The sequence below is a fragment of the Salminus brasiliensis genome, chromosome 13 (assembly GCF_030463535.1).
Source record: "Salminus brasiliensis chromosome 13, fSalBra1.hap2, whole genome shotgun sequence".
Taxonomy (NCBI): domain Eukaryota; kingdom Metazoa; phylum Chordata; class Actinopteri; order Characiformes; family Bryconidae; genus Salminus; species Salminus brasiliensis.
In genome coordinates, this window is record NC_132890.1 from 32603850 (window position 1) to 32629070 (window position 25221).

Genomic DNA, 25221 nt, shown 5'->3' on the forward strand with positions numbered 1-25221 from the left:
CAGATGCCACTAAACAACACTAAAGAGGACTGACTAGTTAGTGGTCCAGGATACTCACATCACATGGACTAAAGGCTACGGTCAACCACTGGCTTACATCAAAGCTCAGCTGGCATCTGACATTCAACAGTCAGCTTGGTGGGTGAAGGGCCTTGGCTCTAAAACCAGGAGATAACACTTCATCACTAGCAAAGAGTCATCTGTGGTCAGGGGCATACGCATAACTGGCCTTTCTTTTTCAGGGTGTACTTTTTATATAATTACCTTGTTTATATGCAGTAGAATCGATAGAAGTAGACCACACTACAACATTAATAATTAATTAAATAATAAAATACATACTTATTTTCTTATTGGCACCATGATAATATGACAATATCCTCATGACCCCATGGCCCTAATGTCTAAGAGAATAAAGTCCTACAATCACACTTCTTTAGAACATGGTCTGCTTCCAGAGCAATAACAACAAAACAAATGCCTGTCTTTCATTACTCATAATATTACCCTGTGTAAAAACTGTGAGGTTAAAAACAATAAGGGAACTTTTAAGCATTTTCCTCCAAAACCAAAAACCCAGGAAATTCCTAAAAATAATACTGACATTTAAAGAAAGTATCCAAAAATATCAAACTAACTTTAAACAGTACAATAAACTATTTACAACTATATACAATTAAAAACAAATCACAAAAAGGATGTGTTGTGGCCTACACTATTCAGATCAGAACTATTGCACTGGAGTGCCACACCTCCTTTATCGATGTCCACCAGTGCAACTGTACCGTAGAGAATTTGCTTTTACATCTGTATAAATACCACAAATCCTTCCTGTTCAACTGACTGAAGCATCAGTCCTGGCACATACTCTCATAACCACTGTTTCAGTTCCGTGGCTGGATAGGGTGGATGGAGCCTGTCTTTGCACTCCTGCATATGGTAATGGCCATTATTAATTTTTCTAGAGCTAATGAGACCACCTGTAGCCTGCGAGGAGAGCCTGTATACCCACAACTTTCGAAAGATGGTGATATCATAGTTGGAGGGATTTTCCCCTTCCATAGCAGTTGGGAGATCAGAGACTTGTCCTATGTGGCGGCACCACCTCCACTGAAGTGCATGAGGTAAGCAGGAGAAGTGTCTACCTCTGGCATTTTATCAAGACAAATAATGAAGATTTTCTAAGAATATATAATGCTTCTCTCTGCATTCTTAATTAGTCTTGATTTCAGAGCCTTCCAATATTCACAGTCCTTGATCTTTGCAATAGAGGAGATCAACAACAGCTCTTCTTTACTGCCTGGAGTCTCGCTTGGATACAAGATCTATGATACCTGTAGTTCCATGGCAAGGGGGGTTAAAGTGGCTATGGCACTTATTAATGGAAATAACAACTTACCCCAGGATGAGATCTGCACAAAACCAGATCAGGTTCAAGCCATAATAGGAGACACAGCTTCATCGCCTTGCATGGCAATTGCCAAAAGTATCGGACCTTTCAGTTTTCCCATAGTAAGTATCTGCACTGTTTGTTGTAAAATAATGAAGGATGAAATGAGCAGCTGGAAATCATTACACAAATATGTTTCTGAATAAGTGTCAATACCAAATCCATTTTCATAGTTGAATGTATTAACTGATTTTTATTATGACTGACCATAATGACAAATACATCCATGCTGATCTGCTTTTAGATCAGTCACTATGCCACCTGTGAGTGCCTCAGTGACAAAAAGAAATATCCCTCATTTCTGCGCACTATTCCCAGTGATTACCATCAGAGCAGAGCACTGGCAGAGATGGTCAAGCACTTTGGCTGGACTTGGGTGGGCGCCTTAAGAACTGATGACGATTATGGAAACAGTGGCATGGCCACTTTCACCAAAGTTGCAGAGCAGTTGGGAGTCTGCTTGGAATACTCCCTTCCATTTTTCAGAACTTACTCTCAAGAGAAAATACTGAGAATAGCCGAGCAGATCAAAAGCTCTTCTTCTCGAGTGATCGTGGCATTCCTTGCTCATTGGGACTTGGAAATTTTGTTGCATGTGTTTTTTGAGCACAACATCACTGGATACCAATGGGTGGGAACTGAAGGTTGGATCTCTGATTCAGCTGTAGCCACACTGGATAAGCACAACATACTGCAAGGAGCCATAGGGCTGGCTATCCCCAAAACAAAAGTGACGGGTCTAAAAGATTTCATTCTAGATGTAAACCCACTGAAAACAGCAGGCAGTGCCATATTTACTAAATTCTGGGAGGCAATGTTTCAGTGTAAATATACTGCCCAGAACAACTCAGAGGACTCACCAGTGTGCACAGGCAAAGAGAAACTGTCTGATGTGGAAAACACATTCACTGACATGTCACTGCTGCCTATTTTCAGTAATGTGTATAAAGGAGTATATGCTGTTGCTCATACTCTGCATGATCTTCTCGGCTGTACTCAAACATGTCCATCAAAAAAGCAGCCTGATCCTCTCACTGTGAGTCTTTGTGAGTTTTTTTTTTTTGTTTAGGCCCTTGAGCTTTCTCTCATATGCAGCAATAACTTGCATCCATGTTAGTGGACAATACCGCTTCTCACTGAGGAGCATTATCACTGTTTAAAATATATAACCTGTACTATGGTGCTGCTCTATTTTGTCAGTTTCTCAAAAACCTCAAAAGGGTGCATTTTAAAACCAAAGAGGGTGAAGAAGTTTATTTTGATGAAAACGGTGATCCTGCTGCGAGATATGAGATCATAAACTGGCAGACCAGCAAAGAACACCAACATGAGTTTGTCACTGTTGGACTTTATGATTCATCTTTTCCTCCTCATGATCGATTAGCAGTCGACATGGCCTCAATAATGTGGGCAAAAAATACAAAACAGGTGAGAGAAAACTCGGCCCCCCGGAACAAATAAAATTCTTAAAAATTAACTGTTTTCTTTCTTCTTTAAGGAACTAAATATATTCCTTTATCACAGGTGCCGGTATCAGTGTGCAGTGAGAGCTGTCCTCCAGGCACCAGGAAAGCTGTGCAGAAAGGAAAACCTATCTGCTGCTTCGACTGTATACCATGTGCTGAAGGAGAGATCAGCAATATAACAGGTATACTATATAGAAGTTGGAAGCAAACTTTGTTTAAATAAAAATTAGGTTACCCATAGAACTAAACCTTACAGTTCTCTATTCTAGCCAGACATATACAGCTTTGTTATTCAGAAAAGAGATGAGCAAACAGTCTATTAAGTGACCAAGCTCTGGACACTAAAATGTTATATACCTTGTTTTAATCAACATTACTATACATTTCCACTACCTGTATAAAATGTTCTGTAAACTGTATTATTATTACTTTACAATGGAGGCCCATAGACTATAGTTCACAAAACTGTTGCATCTGTTCAGCATTCCTCTGGCTATTTTCCTGTGAACCTTTTATTTTCTCTGTCTCCAACAGATTCTGTTACATGTGAACAGTGCACCCAAGACTACTGGTCAAATCCATACAGAGATAAATGTGTGAAAAAGGAGATTGAATACCTGTCTTACAATGAAATCATGGGAATATTGCTGACATCTATTTCTATTATTGGTGCAGTCATGACTGTAATAATAGCAATCATATTTTTTCGATATAAAAACACCCCAATAGTCAAAGCCAACAACTCAGAGCTGAGCTTTCTGCTGCTCTTCTCACTGGCCCTGTGTTTTCTCTGTTCACTTACTTTCATTGGTCAGCCCTCTGGGTGGTCCTGTATGCTGCGCCACACAGCGTTTGGGATCATTTTTGTTCTCTGCATCTCCTGTGTTCTGGGGAAAACAATAGTGGTGTTAATGGCCTTCAGGGCGACACTTCCAGGCAGTAATGTCATGAAATGGTTTGGGCCTCCACAGCAGAGACTCAGTGTTCTTGGTTTCACTCTCATACAGGTCCTCATCTGTATTCTTTGGTTGACAATATCCCCTCCATTCCCCTTCAAGAATTTAAAGCACTATAAAGAAAAGATCATTCTGGAATGTCATTTGGGTTCAGCTGTAGGTTTCTGGGCTGTGCTGGGTTATATCGGACTCTTGGCTCTTTTGTGTTTTGTTTTGGCCTTCTTAGCCCGAAAGCTGCCTGATAACTTCAATGAAGCCAAATTCATCACATTCAGCATGCTCATATTCTGTGCTGTCTGGATCACCTTCATCCCAGCTTATGTCAGCTCTCCTGGAAAGTTCACTGTAGCTGTAGAGATATTTGCCATTTTGGCCTCAAGCTTTGCTTTACTATTCTGCATCTTCCTACCAAAATGCTATGTAATTTTACTGAAACCAGAAAAGAATTCAAAAAAGCATATGATGGGAAAGATTCCTTCCAAATCCTAATAGGATGGACTTCAATGCTTTTATAATTTTAAGCACATTATTAAAGTGTTCACTCACCATCTGAGACTTTTGGTGTTATTTACCAAGCGTTTTTAGAAACACACAAAATGAAAATGCTAAATGGACAGAATACAACGACTACAATGTTTTTAAATCAGGCTTTTTAATAATTTAACAATAGCCTAAACTTAATATTTTCTTTTTTTAACTTGTATATCACAGATTGAGCTATCACAGATAAATCAATTGGGCCTCGTACTTATATTATTATTAATGAGTATTTACTCTAGGCTGGGTTAACCGCTCAGGGGCCCTATTCTACTTTATTGTAGTTTTTTTTTTTTAGAGTTTTCTGCATAATACATGATTTTCCAAAAATAAGACTGTATAGAAGATCTTCTAAATTGAGACCCTAACAGGGGAACATTATAAAGTGCTACTTAGAAGCTATAGAAGCATTATGCAGTAAACTTTTGTGTAATAACTATGTTCTGACTGTTTATAAGTAAATAGTTGGGACAGTTTTGTTTTATTTATTGCTTTAATTGCTTTAATTTAGCTGTCCATGATCAACATACATATAGCATGTACATAATAAGCATGGTCCTAATTCTATACAGGATCCTCTTTATAGGATCTTTCAAAATGACATACAGTTTTGTTAAAAATGAGCAAAATGTATTTTTTTCCAAATAGATTTTGGACCAGAAATATTAAATCTGGAAGTGACATTGAAAAAAGTCTTCAAAAATGCTGTACATATTACTGGAGCAACATTCTGTGCAGATTACAGAGTATTGTCTTATAATGCTAAATGAGATGGAAGAGAACAAATGTAGACTATTCCTCAACACATATTTCTCTACAGATCCTTTAGTTTAAGGTTTTAGTGGGGTTTAGGTACAGAACATGGGATTATCAATTGCAAAAGCATTTGTTTGGGGTTATACTATGGGTTACTGTCCTGTCAGAACACCCAACCATGGCCTACTTAGCCTCAAATACCTTACATACTGTATTTGGGGTCAAGATATTATTTACCAGTGATGCAAAAACTAAAGAAAAACAATCCAGATTCAACACCATAATTCCCAGTCGAGTCTTTTCTACATTGCATAGTCTTTTTCACCAACTCCATGTCTGGTGTTTATGACCACATAATATGACCACAAAACACTGATGATCACCAAACTACAGGCCGTAGATGCGTGGTCTGATGGCAGCAGAGAATTTTGCCTGATTTAATTTCATGTCAAAATTCCAATAAAATCAAATAAAATCAAATTACATTTATTGTCATTTCACATTACACAGGTGTGAAGGAGTGTAAAAAGCATTGAATATATCCTTATTCAAATTTACTATACATATACACACATTATGCACACTATACAAACACTACACACTTCATACTCCCTATGTATAATATTGCACTGATTTAAGTACAGGTTTGATGTTTGAAATGTTGAAATGTTAAATGTGCTATTTACAAAAGACACTGGATAGGTGTGAATATATGTGTAATGTGAATGGGGAGAAGTCTTTGTGGGTGCAGTGAGACTGAGTATAAGAACATTTCCTGTAAGTTTATGAAAGGTTTGAGCAAATTTATGTGCATCCTTTTTTAAACATGCTAATCACAGCAGTTGTTCAAAAGTTAGTGTCATAATAGCAGACGTTCTGATGCATACCGATCAACAGCCTTTTATTTTATTTGTATATTCTTCTAATGGTGATGGCTGACCATAGACATATGGCCTGTGTTTCACCAAACAACTGAATACTATTCAGTGAATTCTATAAAACAGAAGTCATAAATAAACAATCAATATACATTTTTATAGACGTAAATATTGTTTGAAATGCGTTTAACTCTATATAAGGGGAGATATATTCTCATTTTTAGCAAAATATCAAGATATATTTATAGCATTATATGCTATAGCATTATATACACATTATATAACATACATGAGAGCTAATATGTTTAACCCCCAGCATACTATTGATAATAATTATTATCTGCAAAATGTCTATTTTTCATTCTAGACACAGCCCCAGTCTCCAGAGGCTGATGATGCTGAATGTGGGCTAAAACAGAGACATATTCTGGTCTTCTTAGAGTACATAAATGGTGGATACCACAGGATGAAGTCACTGTAGTCTAAGCTGCCATGCTTCCCTTTCAGATATTCCTAATGATCCTGCTTAGTCGAGCAGAAGAGCCTGCCTGCAGGCTGCAGAGTCATGTGGAGCATCCTGAATTTCAGGTAGACGGAGATCTCATCATCGGGGGCATTTTCTCATTTCGCACGAGACAAGGCGGCTACATAGACTCATTTCGGAGCATGCCAGAAGTCCGTCCATGCTGGGAGTATGTATATGCACATACTAAGATTATTGTTTCACTTGAATATAACTTGTTGTAGCTGTTCACTGCATGCACATGCCAGTTGTTCCTGTTTCTTGTCTTAAATGATGCTCACTGTTGCTTTAAATTTTCCTCAGTTTAAGTTTCAGCGAATTCCAGTTTGCACAGACAATGATGTTTGCTGTTGGAGAAATCAACAAAAATGCCAATATCCTGCCTGGAGTATCTCTGGGATACAAAATCTACAATAATTGTGGATCTATGGACATACTAAGATCTGCAATAACTTTGGTAAGTGGTCAAGAACGCTCAACAACGACAACAACAACGACTGTAAAGTGCAAGCCTCAAACAGTCCAAGCCATTATTGGACATTCTGGGTCAACACCAACTATGAGTTTTGCAAGAACTGTTGGACAGTTCCATATTCCAGTGGTAAGAAACACAGACAAATTTTACTATTTACTCTATTACTATTTATTTATATTGAAAAGTGTTATCATACAGTTCTCTGTGTTAAACAGATCAGTCATTTCGCCACCTGTGCTTGCCTGAGCAACAGAATAGAGTTCCCCTCCTTTTTCAGAACAATTCCCAGCGATGACTACCAGAGCAGAGCACTGGCTCAGATGGTTAAACACTTCGGCTGGACCTGGGTGGGGGCTATTAGCAATGCAAATGACTATGGACTGAACGGTATAGCAATGTTTATCAAGGCAGCCCACGAAGAGGGCGTGTGTATTGAATACTCTGCAGCTTTTGAGAGCACAGGTCCATACGACGAGATACTCCACATAGTGGATATTATCAAGCACTCCACATCTAAGGTGATAATGGCTTTCATGTCTCACAGAGAGATTAAGGTGTTGGTGGAGGAGTTATACAAGCAGAACATCACAGGACTGCAGTGGATTGGCAGTGATGCCTGGATCACAGACAGCTCTCTCACAGAGAGCCTGGGACACTCTGTTCTGATTGGCTCTGTAGGTTTTACCGTTCCTAGGGCTCAAATCCCTGGACTGGGATCTTTTCTACAGGAAGTCAACCCCTCGCAATTTCCCAGCAGCACGTTTCTTAAAGAATTCTGGGAAACTGTGTTTAACTGCTCATTGACTCATAGAGCAGGTGTGAGGATGTGCAATGGTTCTGAGCATTTAAAGAATGTAAAAAACCCATTCACTGATGTATCTGACCTGAGGTTCACTAACAATGTCTACAAGGCCGTTTATGCAGCAGCCCATGCTCTACACAATCTGCTTTTCTGCAATCAAAAGAAAACTCAATTTTCTAATGCAAGCTGTACTGAACTTTCCCAAATACAGCCCTGGGAGGTGAGACAGATTCAAAATAAGACATAATGACAGAAAATCTACATTTATTTATGATGTATAATGGCAATGTTTGTACACTTCTTTATGTGTTAAAGGTGTTGCAGTCCTTGCAGAATGTACATTTTATAACATCTGAAGGAGAAAGTGTATTTTTTGACAAAAATGGAGATTCCCCAGCAAGATATGAGTTGATCAATCTGCAACAGGTCACTGCAATCACCATGAAAGTTGCAACAATAGGATACTATGATGCATCATTACCTAAGGGTCGACAGTTTACAATGAATGGTGCTCAAATTGTCTGGACAGGAGGAAGCAAAACAGTATTTTTTCTCTTTGCACAAATCTATCAAACTCATTTTTACCATGTTCTAAGTTCTACTGATGTTATCTGACTATTAAAGGCAAGCTTATGTGTGTGTTTCTACCTGTGCTTTGCAGGTGCCAGCATCTATGTGCAGTGATAGCTGTCCTCCAGGTACTAGAAAAGCTGTGCAGAAAGGAAAGCCTGTCTGCTGCTATGACTGTATTTCATGCCCACCTGGAGAAATAAGTAATACAACTGGTAATGTAGAAAACAGACAAGATATATGAGTCACTGTTTAAACTAAAATAATAATAATAATATCATCGTCTAAATAATCATGACAATAAAAACATATCTTTTCTTCTTTTTTCATTTAGATTCACTTAATTGCTTAAAATGCCCTTTGCAGTATTGGTCAAACACATTGGGAGATGCCTGTATCCCAAAAGAAGTTGAATTCCTATCATATGAGGAAATAATGGGGATTCTTCTTGCCCTGTTTTCTTTGCTTGGTGTCTTTTTAACTATTATAATCACACTTATCTTCTACTGCTATAGAAATACCCCCATTGTTAGAGCCAACAACTCAGAGCTGAGCTTTCTGCTGCTCTTCTCTCTGAGTCTGTGCTTCCTCTGTTCACTTACTTTCATCGGTCAGCCCTCTGAATGGTCCTGTATGCTGCGGCACACAGCTTTTGGCATTACCTTTGTCCTCTGCATCTCCTGTGTTCTGGGGAAAACAATAGTGGTGTTAATGGCCTTCAGGGCGACACTTCCAGGCAGTAATGTCATGAAATGGTTTGGGCCCCTGCAGCAGAGACTCAGTGTTCTTGCCTTCACTCTCATTCAAGTGCTCATCTGTGTGCTTTGGTTGACTATATCTCCTCCATTCCCCTCCGAAAACATGAACTACTACAAGGAAAAGATCATATTAGAATGTGACTTAGGTTCAGAAATAGGCTTTTGGGCTGTGCTGGGTTATATTGGATTTTTAGCTCTCTTGTGTTTTGTTTTAGCTTTTCTGGCTCGGAAGCTGCCTGATAACTTTAATGAAGCCAAATTCATCACATTCAGCATGCTCATATTCTGTGCTGTCTGGATCACCTTCATCCCAGCTTATGTCAGCTCTCCTGGAAAGTTTACTGTAGCTGTAGAGATATTTGCCATTTTGGCCTCAAGTTTTGGTTTGCTATTTTGTATTTTTGTACCAAAATGCTATGTGATTTTACTGAGACCAGAGATGAACACTAAAAAGCAAGTAATGGGAAAGACAAAATGACATCTGTAGATCACATCTTTCTCAATAAATAAATTTCACCTTGATGTCAAGACTCTTTACTTGATACATGTGTAAACATGAGAAAGTGTAATTGATTTAAAAAACAAAAGAAAGGGTGTTTATGTTTAGAGAGGATTATGTTGAGTCATTTCTAAAAATAAACATTCAACATAAATCCAAAACTATAATCTGCATAAGTAAATAGTTCGGACCACTGGACGATTAGCTTCCAAAATAGTGTCATGTAGACTATTTAATAATCTAATTGATATTTAGATTTTGACTAATAATTTGATGACTAATTGATCATTTGATAGACTAATCTTCAAAACATGATTATTAACATGTTCAGGCAACACACTCAAAATCTAAAGCTCATCTCAGTTTCCTTCTATTACTTAAGCAGTGGTTGGTGTGGCGCAACAGATAAAACCACTAGCTGAGCTATTGCACCATGTTGGAGACCGGGGTTCGATTCCCAGTTTGGGTGTGCTACACCAATAAGAGTCCTTTGGCAAGACTCCTAACACTGCATTGGTCCACTTCTGCAATATGAGTCACCTTGTAAGTTGCTTTGGATAAGAGTGTCAGCTAAATGCTAAACAGCAACAACAGCTAAAAATGCATCAATCACAATCAGCTTTACATACAAAAAAAATCATAAAAGTAGCATTTCTGTTACTGTGGGCTAATGTCCCACAGAGCTTACTTAAAGTAAATTGGTTAAGGGAACAGTAGACCTGCCTGTAATAGTAAAAGTATCATATTTCACATCACACTGAGATGCTAAAGTTTAACGTAGTGTAAGTGCTCCCTCTCCAGAGCAGACATTTCTTGAAATATATGAGCAAAATCTACATACATGCAATGCAGCCTACATCCACAAAAGCTCTGAACAAAGCTTCACTATCGACTATTCTTGAACTATGCTTCTCTATGATTGAGGATTCTTGGGCACATCAAATGAACTAATGATCCTGAGATATTTAACATATTAATGGGTATCACTGTCAAGCCAAAATGAGCTTGTAATGAGCAAAATGCAACAAAGTCATGTGATGCTGTTAGCTATGTATAGTGTCCTGTGCTGATGTAGAATGACTGAGTGAGCTGAGCAGGAAAGCCATCTTTTACTTGCTTTAGCGAAAACTAGAGAGAAAAAGTTATATTGTGCCACATCTAAACATCTTACACCTTGCACAAGGAGTAATCAACACATGATTAGTCCATTAGCCCTTGTGATTCTGTATCAAATCACAAAAAAATGCACATATTTTTCTATTAATTATTTACAAGCAAATATTCATGGCAGACAGCGGTTCATTGCATGTTGTGTTTAAATCCTCAGACATTTGAATCTTCCACTCAGACAGGAAGTAGCATAAGGACACACTGCTATCATCAGCATTAACAAACTTAGTTGTATTTATAATACGATATGGTGGTGGGTTCTTAATAGTTCAACTATTTGATACATAACTTTATAACTACTGTGAAGCAATATACACTACGTGGACAGAAGTACTGGGACACCTGATCATTCACTGTTTGTTCCAAACTCAAAGAAAAAGAGTTTATCCTGCTTTTGTTGGAGTACATGTCTCTCGTGTCCAGAAAAGATTTTCTACTAGAATTTGGAGGAGGAATGTTATGAGGATTTGATTGTTTTCAGCAACAACAAAGCATTAGTGACATCAGGGTGTTCTATTATCTCCAACTCCACCACTCATCCCCAATTCTTTACACTTGCAGGGAGCACCATCATCACCATCCACAGCTCAATACTGGGGGGCCTTATACCCATCTAGCCCAAATCTGGCATTTGGCATGGGTCCAATAGGTTCATGTTTCTTAGCTCCAGAGAGTCCTATTCAATTGGCAATACTTTTCTCCTTGGACTAGACAAGCTGTCTGTGTGTGTGTGTGTGTGTGTGAGTGTGTGCATATGCACATATATGTCAACAACTTAAAGTAGCTGAAAGCATTCATTAGAAGGGGTGTCCCCAAAGATTTGGACATATTGTGTATCTCAGTATATTGAATCGTAACCCCTGTATCCTGCTATGTATTCAGATTCCTGTCAACACACAGTCCTGAAATTACAGTTGGGCTCTGCACTAGAGCAGGAGCTTTCCTTTCTTCCAATCAATGTTTCGAAGACTATATGTGACATTTGATCACCCTGCATTAAGGCCGCTGTTTTAATTACTTGGTTGAAAAGCATTTGTAACCAATGACTATTTGAAAAATAATGCTTGACCCAGATGGCTTCCTGATTATGTTTCATGCTGTGAGTACTGATATATGGTTACATTTGAACCTCACAGTACATTCTGTTAATCAATGTAATAAACAAGACCAAGTGAGTTAACTCCACAGACAGCCATCCATCCATAACATGTAGTTTTATTAACCTAAGGACTGTGCTACACATTGCTGTTTAGGTTCACATTGACACTTAGCAGTTTTATAATTTTATACAGTCCTGCACATACATTTGCACAGCAGTGCAACACAATAAATATGGTAATGATACTGCACAAGTAATGTCCACGCCTCAAAACAGTACAGTCAAATCCAGAAAGATTATATAAAAGGATAAACAGAGGGCTAGGTGTTTTATGAGGGGTGAGAATGAGTTTCCTGCACACATGGCTTCTGTTCACCCTGGTGAAAGCAGCTGACCCTCCCTGCAGCTTAAGAGGGCTGCCTAACCCTCCTCAGCTCAGCAGAGATGGGGATGTGATTATTGGTGGGATCTTCTCATTTCACAACAGCTGGGAGCAGACAATAGACACATTTACATCAGGACCGGTGCAACCAAAATGCAAGAGGTGAGGAGACATTCAGGAAATATATACACAAATATATACACTTGATCACTTTTAAAATAAAAATAACACTTAAAATATGATCCCTATTAAGGTTGATGAATGGTTTAATATTTGTTTATTAATGAGTATTATTTTTTGTCAATAAAATGGTACAGACCATTAATAAGTCATTATATTACAAATCAAATAGACAATACTGGTCTCTTGACACATGTAGTGATTCTATATTTATCTGAACTGTTAAATCTCAGATGCTGGTCTTTCTTATTTTATTTCAATCAGTCGGTGTCACATCTGTTAGCTTCATAACACACTTGTCAATAAACCCCCATTTAACCACAATCAGGATGTTTTTTCAGTCTGAAATTTGGTTTGTAATTGTGTCCAGTTTAATTTAATGCATCTCGGATTATCTACTCTCATTTTTAATTAGGTTTTAACACCACAATTGGGAATCTTATTTTTTCAGTGTAAAACACATCACTTTAATGAGTTACAAACATTAACATCAACAATGCCAAAAATGTAAAGATAAACAACCTTGATTGTGATTATGCAGTAAACTGTAATTAACAAATATCTGCTGAAGCTTACAGGTTTGATGGAGAGGTAAGATGCACAGCCAGCAGGATCTGAGGTTTAACTGTACAGATAATTGTGGGCACTTTTTCTAGTGTGTTATGACCTAATTAATAACCATTACACCAAACACATTTATGAGCATTTAAAAGTGCTGTATCATACTGATACTGATTTATCGGCACTGTAAATAATTGTACAATATCAAAATGAGCCCTGAATGATCTATATTACAAACAATAAATCTGTTTCCTTGTGAAACAACATTCATGCTTTTTCTCCTTCCTTTAGAGAATTCTCTCAGAGAATTCCAGAATGCACAGACTATGGTATTTGCCATTGAGGAAATCAACAACAGGACTGATATTCTTCCTGATCTTAGTTTGGGTTATAAAATCTATGACTCCTGTGGATCAGTAGAAATGGCCATAAAAGCCTCCTTGTCTTTAGTGAATGGCTACAGAGAAAACTTGTCCTGCTCCAGACCTGAAACAGTGCAAGCAATCATAGCAGAAACATCTTCCACCCCAACTATTGCCATCTCAGCCAGTGTGGGACCTTTGAACATACCTGTGGTAAAGCTTTTTCATTTTTTTTTCCAACTGTAACATCACAACTGCCTCATGTTTTATGTCACATCTTACAATGTTGATAAATGTCATTTTTGTGGTTTTCTGTAGAAAAACACAATATATTGTGTATTGCAGATTAGTCACTTTGCAACATGTGCTTGTCTAAGCGACAAAAGGAAACATCCATCTTTCTTTAGAACAATCCCTAGTGATTACTACCAGAGTCGAGCACTGGCCAAGCTGGTCAGGCATTTTGGCTGGACGTGGGTAGGGGCTCTGTGCAGTGACAATGACTATGGAAACAATGGCATGAACACCTTTATCAGCGCAGCTAAAGAAGAAGGAATCTGTGTTGAGTTTTCTGAGGCATTCTTCAGGACTGATCCCAGAGAGAACATTCTGAGAATAGTCGAGATTATCAAGAGTTCAAGCTCCAAAGTAATTGTAGCCTTTGTCTCATATTCCGACATGGAGGTTCTTCTGAGGGAAATGGCCCTGCAGAATATCACCGGCCTACAGTGGATTGGAAGTGAATCCTGGATCTCTGATCTGAACATCGCCACTGCTGAATGGCAACATATTCTAATGGGGTCCATGGGTTTTGCAATCCCCAAGGCTAAAATCAAAGGTCTGGGGGAATTTCTGACCAGGCTTAACCCATTTTCTGATGTAGAACTTTATAAAGAGTTGTGGGAGATGATATTTGAATGTAAACTTGGCACACAAGAAAATGTTGAGATGGAAGACATTTGTAAAGGCAACAAAAGCCTTGGTGAAGTGCAGAACCAATACACAGATGTGTCAGAGTTGCAAATTGCAAATAATGTTTATAAGGCTGTGTATGCTGTCGCTCATGCGCTGGATAAAAGTTTCAGCTGTTCAAAGACTGACAGTGGGCAGGAAAGTGTTGCTCTGTGTAAAAACACAACAAATAACCATCAGCCTTGGCAGGTAAGTAGTGTTACTTTAACAAAAAAATATTTTACAATGCATACAAGCTCAGATGTGTCATGTCTATTTTATTAAAAATTCTGCTGAAAAACTATATTGAGATTACTATGTGTTCTTTTTAGTGTGTTTGACTTTATCTGACCACTGTTGGTTGCATATGTTTGGCTCTCAGACTGTTCTGAATTACTTCAACATAAACAGTGACACCTGTCATTGCCATTTTTAGCATACTGTCAGACTCATGATTACTTAAGGATATACAGACACCTTGTAATGCTGTAGCTTATTATATATACATACATATATACATAATACATATATTACAATATCATTTATTTCTGCCCACTAAAATAAGTTTGCAATGTATTATTTAGGTATTAAGTGAGCTGAAGAAACTGCATTTCTCCCTTACATCCAGTGAGGAGGTATATTTTGATGAAAATGGAGACCCAGCTGCAAGATATGACCTCCTGAACTGGCAACAGGGCAAGGATGGTAAAATAGTATTTGTTAATGTGGGTTTCTACGATGCCTCGTTGCAAGCACAACTTCAGCTTTCATTTAACAACATCAGTATAGCCTGGGCCAACAACCATCACCAGGTAATCCGTAAGACTCAAAATCCAAAATATTTCTGTAGTATAATAATAGAATAAAATAGCACAATAAAGATGTACTTTGACCTGTATGACCTGTGTTCTGAAGGTACCAGTGTCATTGTGCAGTGAGAGCTGCCCCTTGGGCACCAGAAAGGCTGTGCAGAAGGGAAAACCTGTTTGCTGTTATGATTGTATACCATGTGCAGAGGGGGAGATCAGTAACATGACAGGTATTCTTAAGAATAGAGTGTTTCATGGATATACAAATAATAACACAGCTATGCAACTGAAAATGAATGCTAAAAGTACAGTATCACTTTACTGAAGGCCAGCATTCATAGGGCGTCACATAAACCAAGATTACATAAGTTACAAGTTACATAAACCTATATTGATATTTCTAAAAGCTTATTACCACTATTACTATTAACCAGTTAACAGATAACTTGCTGGTAAATGTCATAATAATTTACAAATGCAGCTTTTAATGTGACTGATGTCTGGAATAAGCCTTTATAAATGTTTATGTAGGTTTATGTGAGTCATCAAAAGCTTATACAGGTTTCATGTGGCCTTAAAATGCTGTAATTCAGTAACACGTGTTAGAAAAACAGCAATGTCATTCCTATGATAGTTACATTTGTGTTTTTTTTTTTTTATTCTCATTTTCAGATTCAGTAACTTGTGTGAAGTGCCCACCTGAACTCTGGTCTAATGACGGTAAAGATAAGTGCATCTTGAAACTGGTGGAATTCCTGGCATTTGAGGAAATAATGGGAATCATTCTAGTGATATTTTCTTTGATAGGTGTATCTTTTACCATGGGCATTGCAGTAATATTTTTTGCATATAAGGACACACCAATAGTGAGGGCAAACAACTCAGAGCTGAGCTTCCTGCTGCTCTTCTCTCTGACTCTGTGTTTCCTCTGTTCACTTACTTTCATTGGTCAGCCCTCTAAGTGGTCCTGTATGCTGCGCCACACTGCTTTTGGGATCACCTTTGTCCTCTGCATCTCCTGTGTTCTGGGGAAAACAATAGTGGTGTTAATGGCCTTCAGGGCGACACTCCCAGGCAGTAATGTCATGAAATGGTTTGGGCCCCTACAGCAGAGACTCAGTGTTCTTGCCTTCACTCTCATTCAGGTCCTCATCTGTGTGCTTTGGTTAACAATATCCCCTCCTTTCCCCAACAAGAACATGAATTACTACAAGGAGAAGATCATACTGGAATGTAGTTTAGGTTCTGCTGTAGGTTTCTGGGCTGTGTTGGGTTATATTGGGCTTTTGGCTGTATTGTGTTTTGTTTTGGCCTTCTTGGCTCGGAAGCTGCCTGATAACTTCAACGAAGCCAAATTCATCACATTCAGCATGCTCATATTCTGTGCAGTCTGGATCACCTTTATCCCAGCTTATGTCAGCTCTCCTGGCAAGTTCACTGTAGCTGTGGAGATATTTGCCATTCTGGCCTCTAGCTTTGGTTTACTTTTCTGTATATTTCTGCCAAAGTGTTACATAATCATCATGAAACCTGAGAAAAACACTAAAAAACAAATGATGAGTAAAGCACCTGTTAAATGAACTGTAGACATATTCATCATTACGTCTGCACTGTTAATAAGTATATAACCTATGTAAGCCATATATTTGTAAAAACTGAATGAAAAATGAACGTACATTATATTGACTTCTAATAAACCCTAGCATCAATTATTGCTGTGGCTTTATATTTGTGTGTTGAGCTTTCTTAAAGACACACTCCTGCAAAACACACTATACACTTAGGGTCACAAAAAATTACAGACTATAAATAAGGTCGAACATAGGGATTGGCCACATCAGAGGTTTCGAAGAGCCTCCTTCCAATGCTCCTGCTTGAGCTATTGCTAATCTTCATGCCCATTCAGGCAGAGGAGTTAGTATGCAAACGACAAGGCAGAGCACTGCTGCCTGAGTTGGCCAAGGATGGTGACTTCAGCATTGGAGGCATCTTCAACTTTCGCACAGGGCAAGATGGACAAATATTTACGTTTCAGAGTTTACCAGTACAAGCAACGTGCAAGACGTAAGTATGACAAGACAGTGACTCTTTCTTTTCACATTATATTATTTCTTTGTTTGATATAGACCTTTTCATTACATCATTACATTCCTCCAGTTTTAGTTACAGGGAGGTCCAGTTTGCTTTCACCATCATCTTTGCAATAGAGGAGATAAATAAAAACTCAAATATTTTACCAAACCACACACTGGGATACAAAATCTACAATGCATGTGGCTTCCCAAACATCATTGAGTCTGCAATTGCACTAGCCAGTGGGCAAAGGCCTGTTATCAATGGAAGCAGCTGTACCAAGGCAGACAAAGTTCATGCCATTATAGGCAACTCAGCATCTACTCCCACCATGGGCTTTGCAAGGATAATTGGTCGGTTTAATGTTCCAGTGGTAAGATGTTATGTTAATAAATATTAAGTCTGTCTATCTGTCTCTCTCTCTCTCTCTCTCTCTCTCTCTCTCTCTATATATATATATATATATATATATATATATATATATATATATATATTATTCCAAGCCACATAAAACTGGCAGAATCAGAATTGTGTTTTTAACTTTCAAAGCAGCTGAAAACACAACTTTATGTTCCATAAACAGAAGGCTCCAAAAATCTAAAACCTTGTTAAAAAGTGGGATTTTTGTCATCAAAACCTGTAAATAAACAAAAATGAAAACAAAGATGAGCAACAAATAAGCTCAGCTGCAGATTCTGGATATTTTAGTTCAAGCTGATATATGGCACCTTTATGGCTTTGTATAAAAAGGGCTTTTATTTATTCTGTTGGGCCTTGTGTTTAGTCATCTTTTAGGTGGACCTGATCTGCTCAGCCTTTTGCACAAACTTGTAAAGTCTGTCATTAAAGATAAGGGGTACACACCACCAGATACTACAGAATGTTGAAATTTGATAAAATTCAAATATTGACTTCTCACTTTACTTGTTATGATGCTAGTATAATATGTAGGAAATATTTTAGGAAATAAAAAAGGAATGCAAAATACTAGCATTTTCACTGAAGGTGTTAGGCCATTGGATCCCAAAGAACCTGTAATAAAGAAAATAATATATACCTGTATTCATTCCCACTTGTTTACAGTTTGTTTCTCTTGTCTGCATCCAGATCAGTCATTTTGCTACCTGTGCTTGTCTGAGCAACAGAAAAGAATACCCTTCCTTCTTTAGAACGATTCCCAGTGATTACTACCAGAGCAGAGCACTGGCTCAGCTGGTCAAGTACTTTGGTTGGACCTGGGTAGGGACCATAAGCAACAAATATGATTACGGAATGAATGGAATCACCACTTTTATTAACGCAGCCCAAGAGGAAGGGGTGTGTATAGAGTACTGGGAGACCTTTACAAGCACAGATCCTGTGAGTTCACAAGCAAGAATAGTGAATGTAATAAAACACTCTACTGCTAAGGTAATAATGGCCTTCATGTCCCATGTAGAGATCAAGGTGTTAGTAGAGTTACTATACAAGCAGAACATTACAGGACTGCAGTGGATTGGCAGTGATGCCTGGATCACAGACAACACTCTCACTGAGAGCCTAGGACACACCATTCTGATTGGCTCGGTTGGTTTCACCGTTCCCAGGGCCAAAATCCCTGGTCTGGGCCCTTTTCTACAGGATGTCAATCCTTCACAATTTCCCAACAGCACATTTCTTAAGGAATTCTGGGAGAGTGTGTTCAACTGCTCACTATCCCCCAGAGCAGATCAGCGTATGTGTAACGGTTCTGAGCATTTTAAAAATGCAAAAACCTTCTTTACTGATGTATCTGACCTGAGGTTCACCAACAACGTTTACAAGGCTGTTTATGCAGTGGCTCATGCTCTACACAATCTGCTTTCATGCGAGGAAAACGAAGGTCCATTTACTAATGCAACTTGTGCCAACCCCTCTGACCTACAACCATGGCAGGTGTGGAGCTTCAGAGCAGAGGACTGAACAGACAAAGAATAAGTACAGAACATAACTAATGGCCTCTGTGTGACATTTATTTTGTCATTTCAGGTCTTAAACTATCTGCAAACTGTAAACTTCACCATGGACGGTGTTGAACCTGTGTTTTTTGACAACAAAGGCGATTCTCCTGCAAGATATGAGCTAATAAATTTGCAAAAGGCCACAAAAAGCACTATGGAGGTGGTCACAATTGGCTACTATGATGCAACCTTGCCCAAAGCCCTGCGGTTTTCCATGAACAACATCAGTGTTGTTTGGGCAGGAGGCAGACAAAAGGTATTTTCTAATTAGCCTTCAGATCCGACATGAATTCCCGGGTGGGCATTTAACACGCTGGTGACTTGTCATTGCACAAACCAACAGCATAAACAAGAGAAAACATGTCAAATTACATTTTATTATTGTTATTGCAAGACTCGTTTTTCCCTGATGTCTGGCAGGTGCCGGCATCTGTCTGTAGTGAACACTGTCCCCCAGGCACCAGGAAGGCTTTGCGGAAAGGAAAGCCAATCTGCTGCTATGACTGCATTCCGTGCCCTCCAGGAGCAATTAGCCACACAACAGGTAATGTTTTCCTGCTTGTTCTTTTAGTGCTCACAGTCCACCAAAAACGGATACAGTGGAGAATATGAATACAAAACCATCCGCATGAGACTTAATTAAATTTGTTTTGAAGTTTCCCTTTTCCATAAGGCTCCCCACAAGCACATATGAAAAAAATAAAAGTTCAATAGTTCAACAACAGTTCAAAAGTTTAGAAACACTGTTTGGAAGAAATGTTTTCAATAATACAATATAATAAAACAATACAATAAGATAATATAAGAATGGTAAAAAGATATAGTAAAAAGATATATATATATATATATATATATATATATATATATATATATATATATATATATGATAAGATATGATATATATACAATGTAAAATGCAGTATCTAGAATAAAGAACTGAGTATATGATTCTAAAGTGATCAAGAATTAAGTTATAATTAACTTATTCAGAATATAATACAAGGCTCAATGCAATAATAATTAAAAAAAAATAATAAATAATAATAATAATAATAATAATAATAATAATAATAATACATAATATAGTAGCCAATTGTAACCACCTCCATAGTGCTTCTTGTTCCCAAGATGCTTAAAATATTCAACATTAATAAAATATAATTTATTGTGATGTCTATTTTATATAAATCTTTATTAATATCATGTTTCTGAAACTTTTGAATGGTTTTGTAATTAAAACTCAAATCTTGTCTGATTCCATATCAAATTATCAAAACCACTATCACTAATGTTCTTGTCCAAATGCAGATGCATCTGATTGTTCGAAGTGCCCTATGGAGTACTGGTCAAACCACAGAGGTGACATGTGTATCTTAAAGGAAGTGGAGTTTCTATCATACACAGAAATAATGGGGATAATTCTGATGTTTTGTAGCGTATTTGGAGCATTTTTGACCACAGTCATATTTGCAGTTTTTTTCTACTACAGACAGACTCCCATTGTCAGAGCAAACAACTCAGAGCTGAGCTTCCTGCTGCTCTTCTCACTGAATCTTTGTTTCCTCTGTCCACTTACTTTTATCTGTCGGCCCTCTGAGTGGTCCTGTATGCTGCGCCACACAGCTTTTGGCATTACCTTCGTCCTCTGCATCTCCTGTGTTCTGGGGAAAACAATAGTGGTGTTAATGGCCTTCAGGGCGACACTTCCAGGCAGTAATACTATGAAATGGTTTGGGCCTCCACAGCAGAGACTCAGTGTTCTCACACTCACACTGATACAAGTCCTCATCTGTGTGCTTTGGCTAACAATTTCTCCTCCTTTTCCATATATGAATATGGATTATTATCAAGAAAAGATCATATTAGAATGTAACTTTGGTTCTGCTGTAGGTTTCTGGGCCGTGCTGGGTTATATTGGGCTTTTGGCTGTATTGTGTTTTGTTTTGGCCTTCTTGGCTCGGAAGCTGCCAGATAACTTTAATGAAGCCAAATTCATCACTTTTAGCATGCTCATATTCTGTGCTGTCTGGATCACCTTCATCCCAGCTTATGTCAGCTCTCCTGGAAAGTTCACTGTAGCTGTTGAGATATTTGCAATTCTGGCCTCAAGTTCTGGTTTGCTATTTTGTATATTCATTCCAAAATGCTATGTTATCCTTCTCAGGCCAGATGAGAACACAAAGAAACATTTAATGGGGAAAACACAGCATTAACTATGATATGCTGTATATCAAAATAACTAAAATCTGTCCTTTCAAAACAATTTAGGAGAAAAGCATATAATACCATGATTGGTTAAAAAATAGCTTTTTAAGCTCATCTAGAATTCATCTAGAAGGTCTCATCACCATCCCGAAATGACCTTCTCTAGTGGAAAAATGTTCTCCTCTTTCCACATCCTTTTCTTTGTCTCCCACATGCACACTTTTCAATTACACTGCAGTTCCTGTAATAGGATTAGTAAACCAGAGTAGTTCAATGTATTTTATCATTTTTGTTAGTGAATCATTAATGATTGTAAGAAGCACTGTGAGAAACATCCTGATCACACTTTACATGGACATAACCATGTTTTAAGCATGTAAAGGCAGATCTCATGGGCTGTCTTGCATTGTCTGGACAAATTATATCTACTAATATAACATTGTCATGTTATAATAACTGACAGCTGTCATGACAGATTGTGCTAATTAAAAGTCATGAGAATATCTTCATTATAGTTACCAGTGACAGTGATATGACATATGATATCTGTCATGTTTTTTTGTGGTTTTGATGTCAATGTTAAAGCAAGATCAAGTGATTAGATGATGGTGGTTTGATATTGTGTAGCATGGATGTACCAAGGACAAATAAAAAAAACAAAAAACATAAAACAACTGTTCTGTTTTTTTTTGTTTTTTTTTCCTGCCTCCTACATCTGTAGTTGAGCCTTTACCCTTATTATGACACCCAACATGAAATGATAATTTTGAGGATTTCTTTGAACTCTTTTTGTGGCAGAATGAATTTACAATTTTAATAGAAAATAAAACTAACTTTAATAACTTTGGTGCTCAAATTGGGTTTTGGTTTTGCTGAAATCAACACAGACTGATACAGAGCATAAAGGGTCGAATACATACACAGCACACCTAATAGTTGGTTACATGTTCTCTACCAAATACATCTTGACCAGGTGCTTTTTGCCATCAACATCATTTTACAATGTTTTACAACCAGATTTATATATATATATATATATATATATATATATATATATATATATATATATATATATATATATATATATATGAGAGACCACATTTCACACTATCACTGTTATACTGTGATGGTGTCATATGGATTCACTGGCCTTCAATCACACAGAAAATTTAATTTTAGCTAAATCTATATTAAATTCTTAGCTCACTGTTTATTCTTGGTCTATACAACATATCATAATTGTATAATTTTACTGGACAGGTACACAATGTTCTTACACATCTTTACAGAGTGAGGCCTCTTCATATATTCTTTAATATAATTTTGCCAAACTATATGTTGATTCTCAACAGTGGTAAAGTCTGGGCTCTGTTTAGGATTAGCTTCAAATATATGGTTAAATTTAACAGAATGTATTACATTTAATTTAAAGTTTAGTGTTTAATAAATATATACGTTTGTGAAAAGCTGATCATCTTCTAATGCATCTTCAGGGTGTAACAATTTTTAAAGTGCTAGATAGAAATCATACATATGTATATATGAGAATATGTATTAAATGTAAATACATGAAAGCACAATGACAACTAAATACACATAAATACACTTTCCAAAAAAGCTAATTTAGACACTTTGTGGCCCTCACTGTGTGTGGAGTGTACCTCTGGGAATTGGAGCCATTGTGTTACAAATCAATTGTCCCTTTCACCTGGGTCACATGGGAGAGGCTATAAAACTAGGACGTTCTTCTCTTCTGGAACTTCCTGAGCCCAGCCTCTGAGATGAGAGGGGTTGCTCTGGTTCTGTTTGCTCTTCTCACAAGGGCACTGTATCCTAGCCATGCATCAGCTTCTTTGGGAAAATCTTCAAATTATGTAGTTTCAGTGGTAGAAGCTGTCCAAGTTGACAAAGGCTTTAGTTTTAGCGAAAATGAATACAGAGAGAGTAAGACAGAGAGATATGGAAGGTGAGTATGATTTCCCATGGTCACATATTTTCTTATTTATTCTTTTATTGCTGATGTGAAGATACAATGCATGTATGTATATACTAACTATATACTGTATATACTATATAATGTACATATTCTATACATTCTCTGATTTCAGGTACTCCCTACCAGATCGTTGTAAAGTGTTGTGTTTTGTGGAGGCACTCAGGGTGAACATAGCGTTCCTCCAGGGTGTCTTTTCAGAATACCAGTGCTTGTGTGTCTGTGAATCCAATAACTGGCAGGCTTTGAGCAGCCCCCTCACATCAGAGCATGTCAAAGCCATTAAAAGATTGTGTATGGTGAGAAACATAACTGACTGTAAATGTTCAAATGAATGTCCAGGGAAAAGTGTGTGTGTGCTATTATTACATGGTTGTATAAATTCACAATTAAGTAAAAACATGTACTACACATTTGAGTGATACAAATTTTACATGGATTGTTCTTTTGTCAAGTCACAGAATCTGGCCTTACTACAATTTTTCTCCCTCTGAACAGGTCTTCCACCTTTCCAGCTGTGTTTGTTTAACCGTCCTCCTAAGAAATATGAGAAGCAACAATTTAAGGCTTATTGCATTGCATCGACTGCTGAAACATGGGTGCAGTCACTGGGCAGCTGCAGTGAAGGAGTCCAACATCCAGAGACATATCATGACTGAGACAAACTACATGAGTTTGTCCTGTGCTATTATTTTCCTGACTGGAGGAAAGTGGATATGTTTTACTATCAAACTGTGGCCATTGACTGAAGCCTGGATTTTCTCACCTAGTTTGAGTAAGAAAAAGCTGAATGGAGAAGATGGCCTCACAGCATCTGAAGTGCCATGTCTGACTGAGCTTTTACTTACTCTGAGGCTGTTGGACGGGCTCTATACAAGCGTTTCTCTGCCCTCTGCCTGGGTGTCTGCAGCTCTGCTGTGTGGCTGCTCTCTGACACATATACACTGTGTGACTGACAGCATCAACAGTGTGATGAATGAAAGCAGAAGGAGCTGTGCTTATGCTTGTGCTCTATGCACTGACTTTCTCACATTGAAGGTAAAGTTTACAAAAAATTCTAATCTTATAGCACTGTGATTACATTTGAATGCTTCCCTGACACAGGTTAAATTAAAACTCACCAAACAAGATAACAGCAATGAAAACTGAAAAATGAAAATATTAAGAGTTAAGATTTAAAAGTGTCCCAAATACAAAAGATGGCAACCACAAGAAATGTCCTTTTTGTACTTTATTAATGATATGGATATTGTTGTTTTTTTTTTTTGGCAAACTTTCTTTTGCAGAACACATTGAAGGTACTGAGCTGCATATTGATGAAACAATTAGGTAAAAGCCTAAGATTTGAAAGCTGCTTAAACACAACCATGTCTACATACAAAACCACAAGGTGCCAAAAAGGTAACATTGCTATTATATTTACAAGTATCATCCCATACAGTGAGGTACAAAAGTCTGAGACCACTACAGAACACATGGCTACAAAACTATTTTTCTTTCTTTTCTACATTAATACAAAATATATACTGTATTTTATTTAATAGTTGAGTAAAAAGTATATATATTTTAAAATGTAACATTACTTTCAGTATGTCTTATTATTTGGTGGTTTATTCCTCTTTGCTTTAATGACAGTGTGCACTCAAGCTTTACTGTTCTTTGATGAGTTAATTAGAGCCACTTGATAATCAACTAAACAGCAACTCCAGTAGAAAAGATAAGCCAAGGTGTTCAAAGCTGGTGAAATGGTCAATGCAACAAAAACTTATATTTGAATATTTAAATCT

At 37.6% G+C, this 25221-nt stretch overlaps 4 protein-coding genes across 4 annotated transcripts; all 4 read left to right on the top strand.

The window, feature by feature from the left end:
* The first annotated feature begins 909 nt into the window (after positions 1–909).
* Positions 910–4361, top strand: LOC140575445 (extracellular calcium-sensing receptor-like). The gene is made up of 6 exons (XM_072695774.1): positions 910–1124; positions 1221–1512; positions 1695–2486; positions 2651–2878; positions 2975–3098; positions 3451–4361. The coding sequence occupies exons 1-6, from the start codon at positions 910–912 to the stop codon at positions 4359–4361; spliced, it is 2562 nt and encodes an 853-aa protein (XP_072551875.1).
* A 2174-nt stretch (positions 4362–6535) lies between these two features.
* On the top strand, positions 6536–9649 carry LOC140575447 (extracellular calcium-sensing receptor). Its single transcript, XM_072695776.1, has 6 exons — positions 6536–6735; positions 6870–7167; positions 7257–8063; positions 8159–8386; positions 8505–8628; positions 8748–9649. Exons 1-6 carry the CDS (start codon positions 6536–6538, stop codon positions 9647–9649), a joined length of 2559 nt encoding a protein of 852 aa, XP_072551877.1.
* A 2634-nt stretch (positions 9650–12283) lies between these two features.
* Positions 12284–16764, top strand: LOC140575446 (extracellular calcium-sensing receptor-like). The gene is made up of 7 exons (XM_072695775.1): positions 12284–12483; position 12953; positions 13356–13637; positions 13770–14585; positions 14960–15187; positions 15291–15414; positions 15857–16764. Exons 1-7 carry the CDS (start codon positions 12284–12286, stop codon positions 16762–16764), a joined length of 2559 nt encoding a protein of 852 aa, XP_072551876.1.
* Positions 16765–17048: 284 nt separating this feature from the next.
* On the top strand, positions 17049–21449 carry LOC140575450 (extracellular calcium-sensing receptor-like). Its single transcript, XM_072695779.1, has 6 exons — positions 17049–17248; positions 17342–17630; positions 18365–19171; positions 19265–19492; positions 19657–19780; positions 20545–21449. Exons 1-6 carry the CDS (start codon positions 17049–17051, stop codon positions 21447–21449), a joined length of 2553 nt encoding a protein of 850 aa, XP_072551880.1.
* Positions 21450–25221: the final 3772 nt, after the last annotated feature.

Bases quoted from the DNA above. Each gene is read 5' to 3' on its own strand.
- LOC140575445 (XM_072695774.1), top strand. From the start codon at position 910: ATGGAGCCTGTCTTTGCACTCCTGCATATGGTAATGGCCATTATTAAT. The intron at 1,125-1,220 runs GTAAGCAGGAGA...ATTCTTAATTAG, and splicing joins CCTCCACTGAAGTGCATGAG to TCTTGATTTCAGAGCCTTCC. The intron at 1,513-1,694 runs GTAAGTATCTGC...ATCTGCTTTTAG, and splicing joins GACCTTTCAGTTTTCCCATA to ATCAGTCACTATGCCACCTG.
- LOC140575447 (XM_072695776.1), top strand. From the start codon at position 6,536: ATGCTTCCCTTTCAGATATTCCTAATGATCCTGCTTAGTCGAGCAGAA. The intron at 7,168-7,256 runs GTAAGAAACACA...TGTGTTAAACAG, and splicing joins GACAGTTCCATATTCCAGTG to ATCAGTCATTTCGCCACCTG. The intron at 8,064-8,158 runs GTGAGACAGATT...TATGTGTTAAAG, and splicing joins CCCAAATACAGCCCTGGGAG to GTGTTGCAGTCCTTGCAGAA.
- LOC140575446 (XM_072695775.1), top strand. From the start codon at position 12,284: ATGAGTTTCCTGCACACATGGCTTCTGTTCACCCTGGTGAAAGCAGCT. The intron at 15,188-15,290 runs GTAATCCGTAAG...TGTGTTCTGAAG, and splicing joins GGGCCAACAACCATCACCAG to GTACCAGTGTCATTGTGCAG. The intron at 15,415-15,856 runs GTATTCTTAAGA...TCTCATTTTCAG, and splicing joins GGAGATCAGTAACATGACAG to ATTCAGTAACTTGTGTGAAG.
- LOC140575450 (XM_072695779.1), top strand. From the start codon at position 17,049: ATGCTCCTGCTTGAGCTATTGCTAATCTTCATGCCCATTCAGGCAGAG. The intron at 17,631-18,364 runs GTAAGATGTTAT...GTCTGCATCCAG, and splicing joins GTCGGTTTAATGTTCCAGTG to ATCAGTCATTTTGCTACCTG. The intron at 19,781-20,544 runs GTAATGTTTTCC...GTCCAAATGCAG, and splicing joins AGCAATTAGCCACACAACAG to ATGCATCTGATTGTTCGAAG.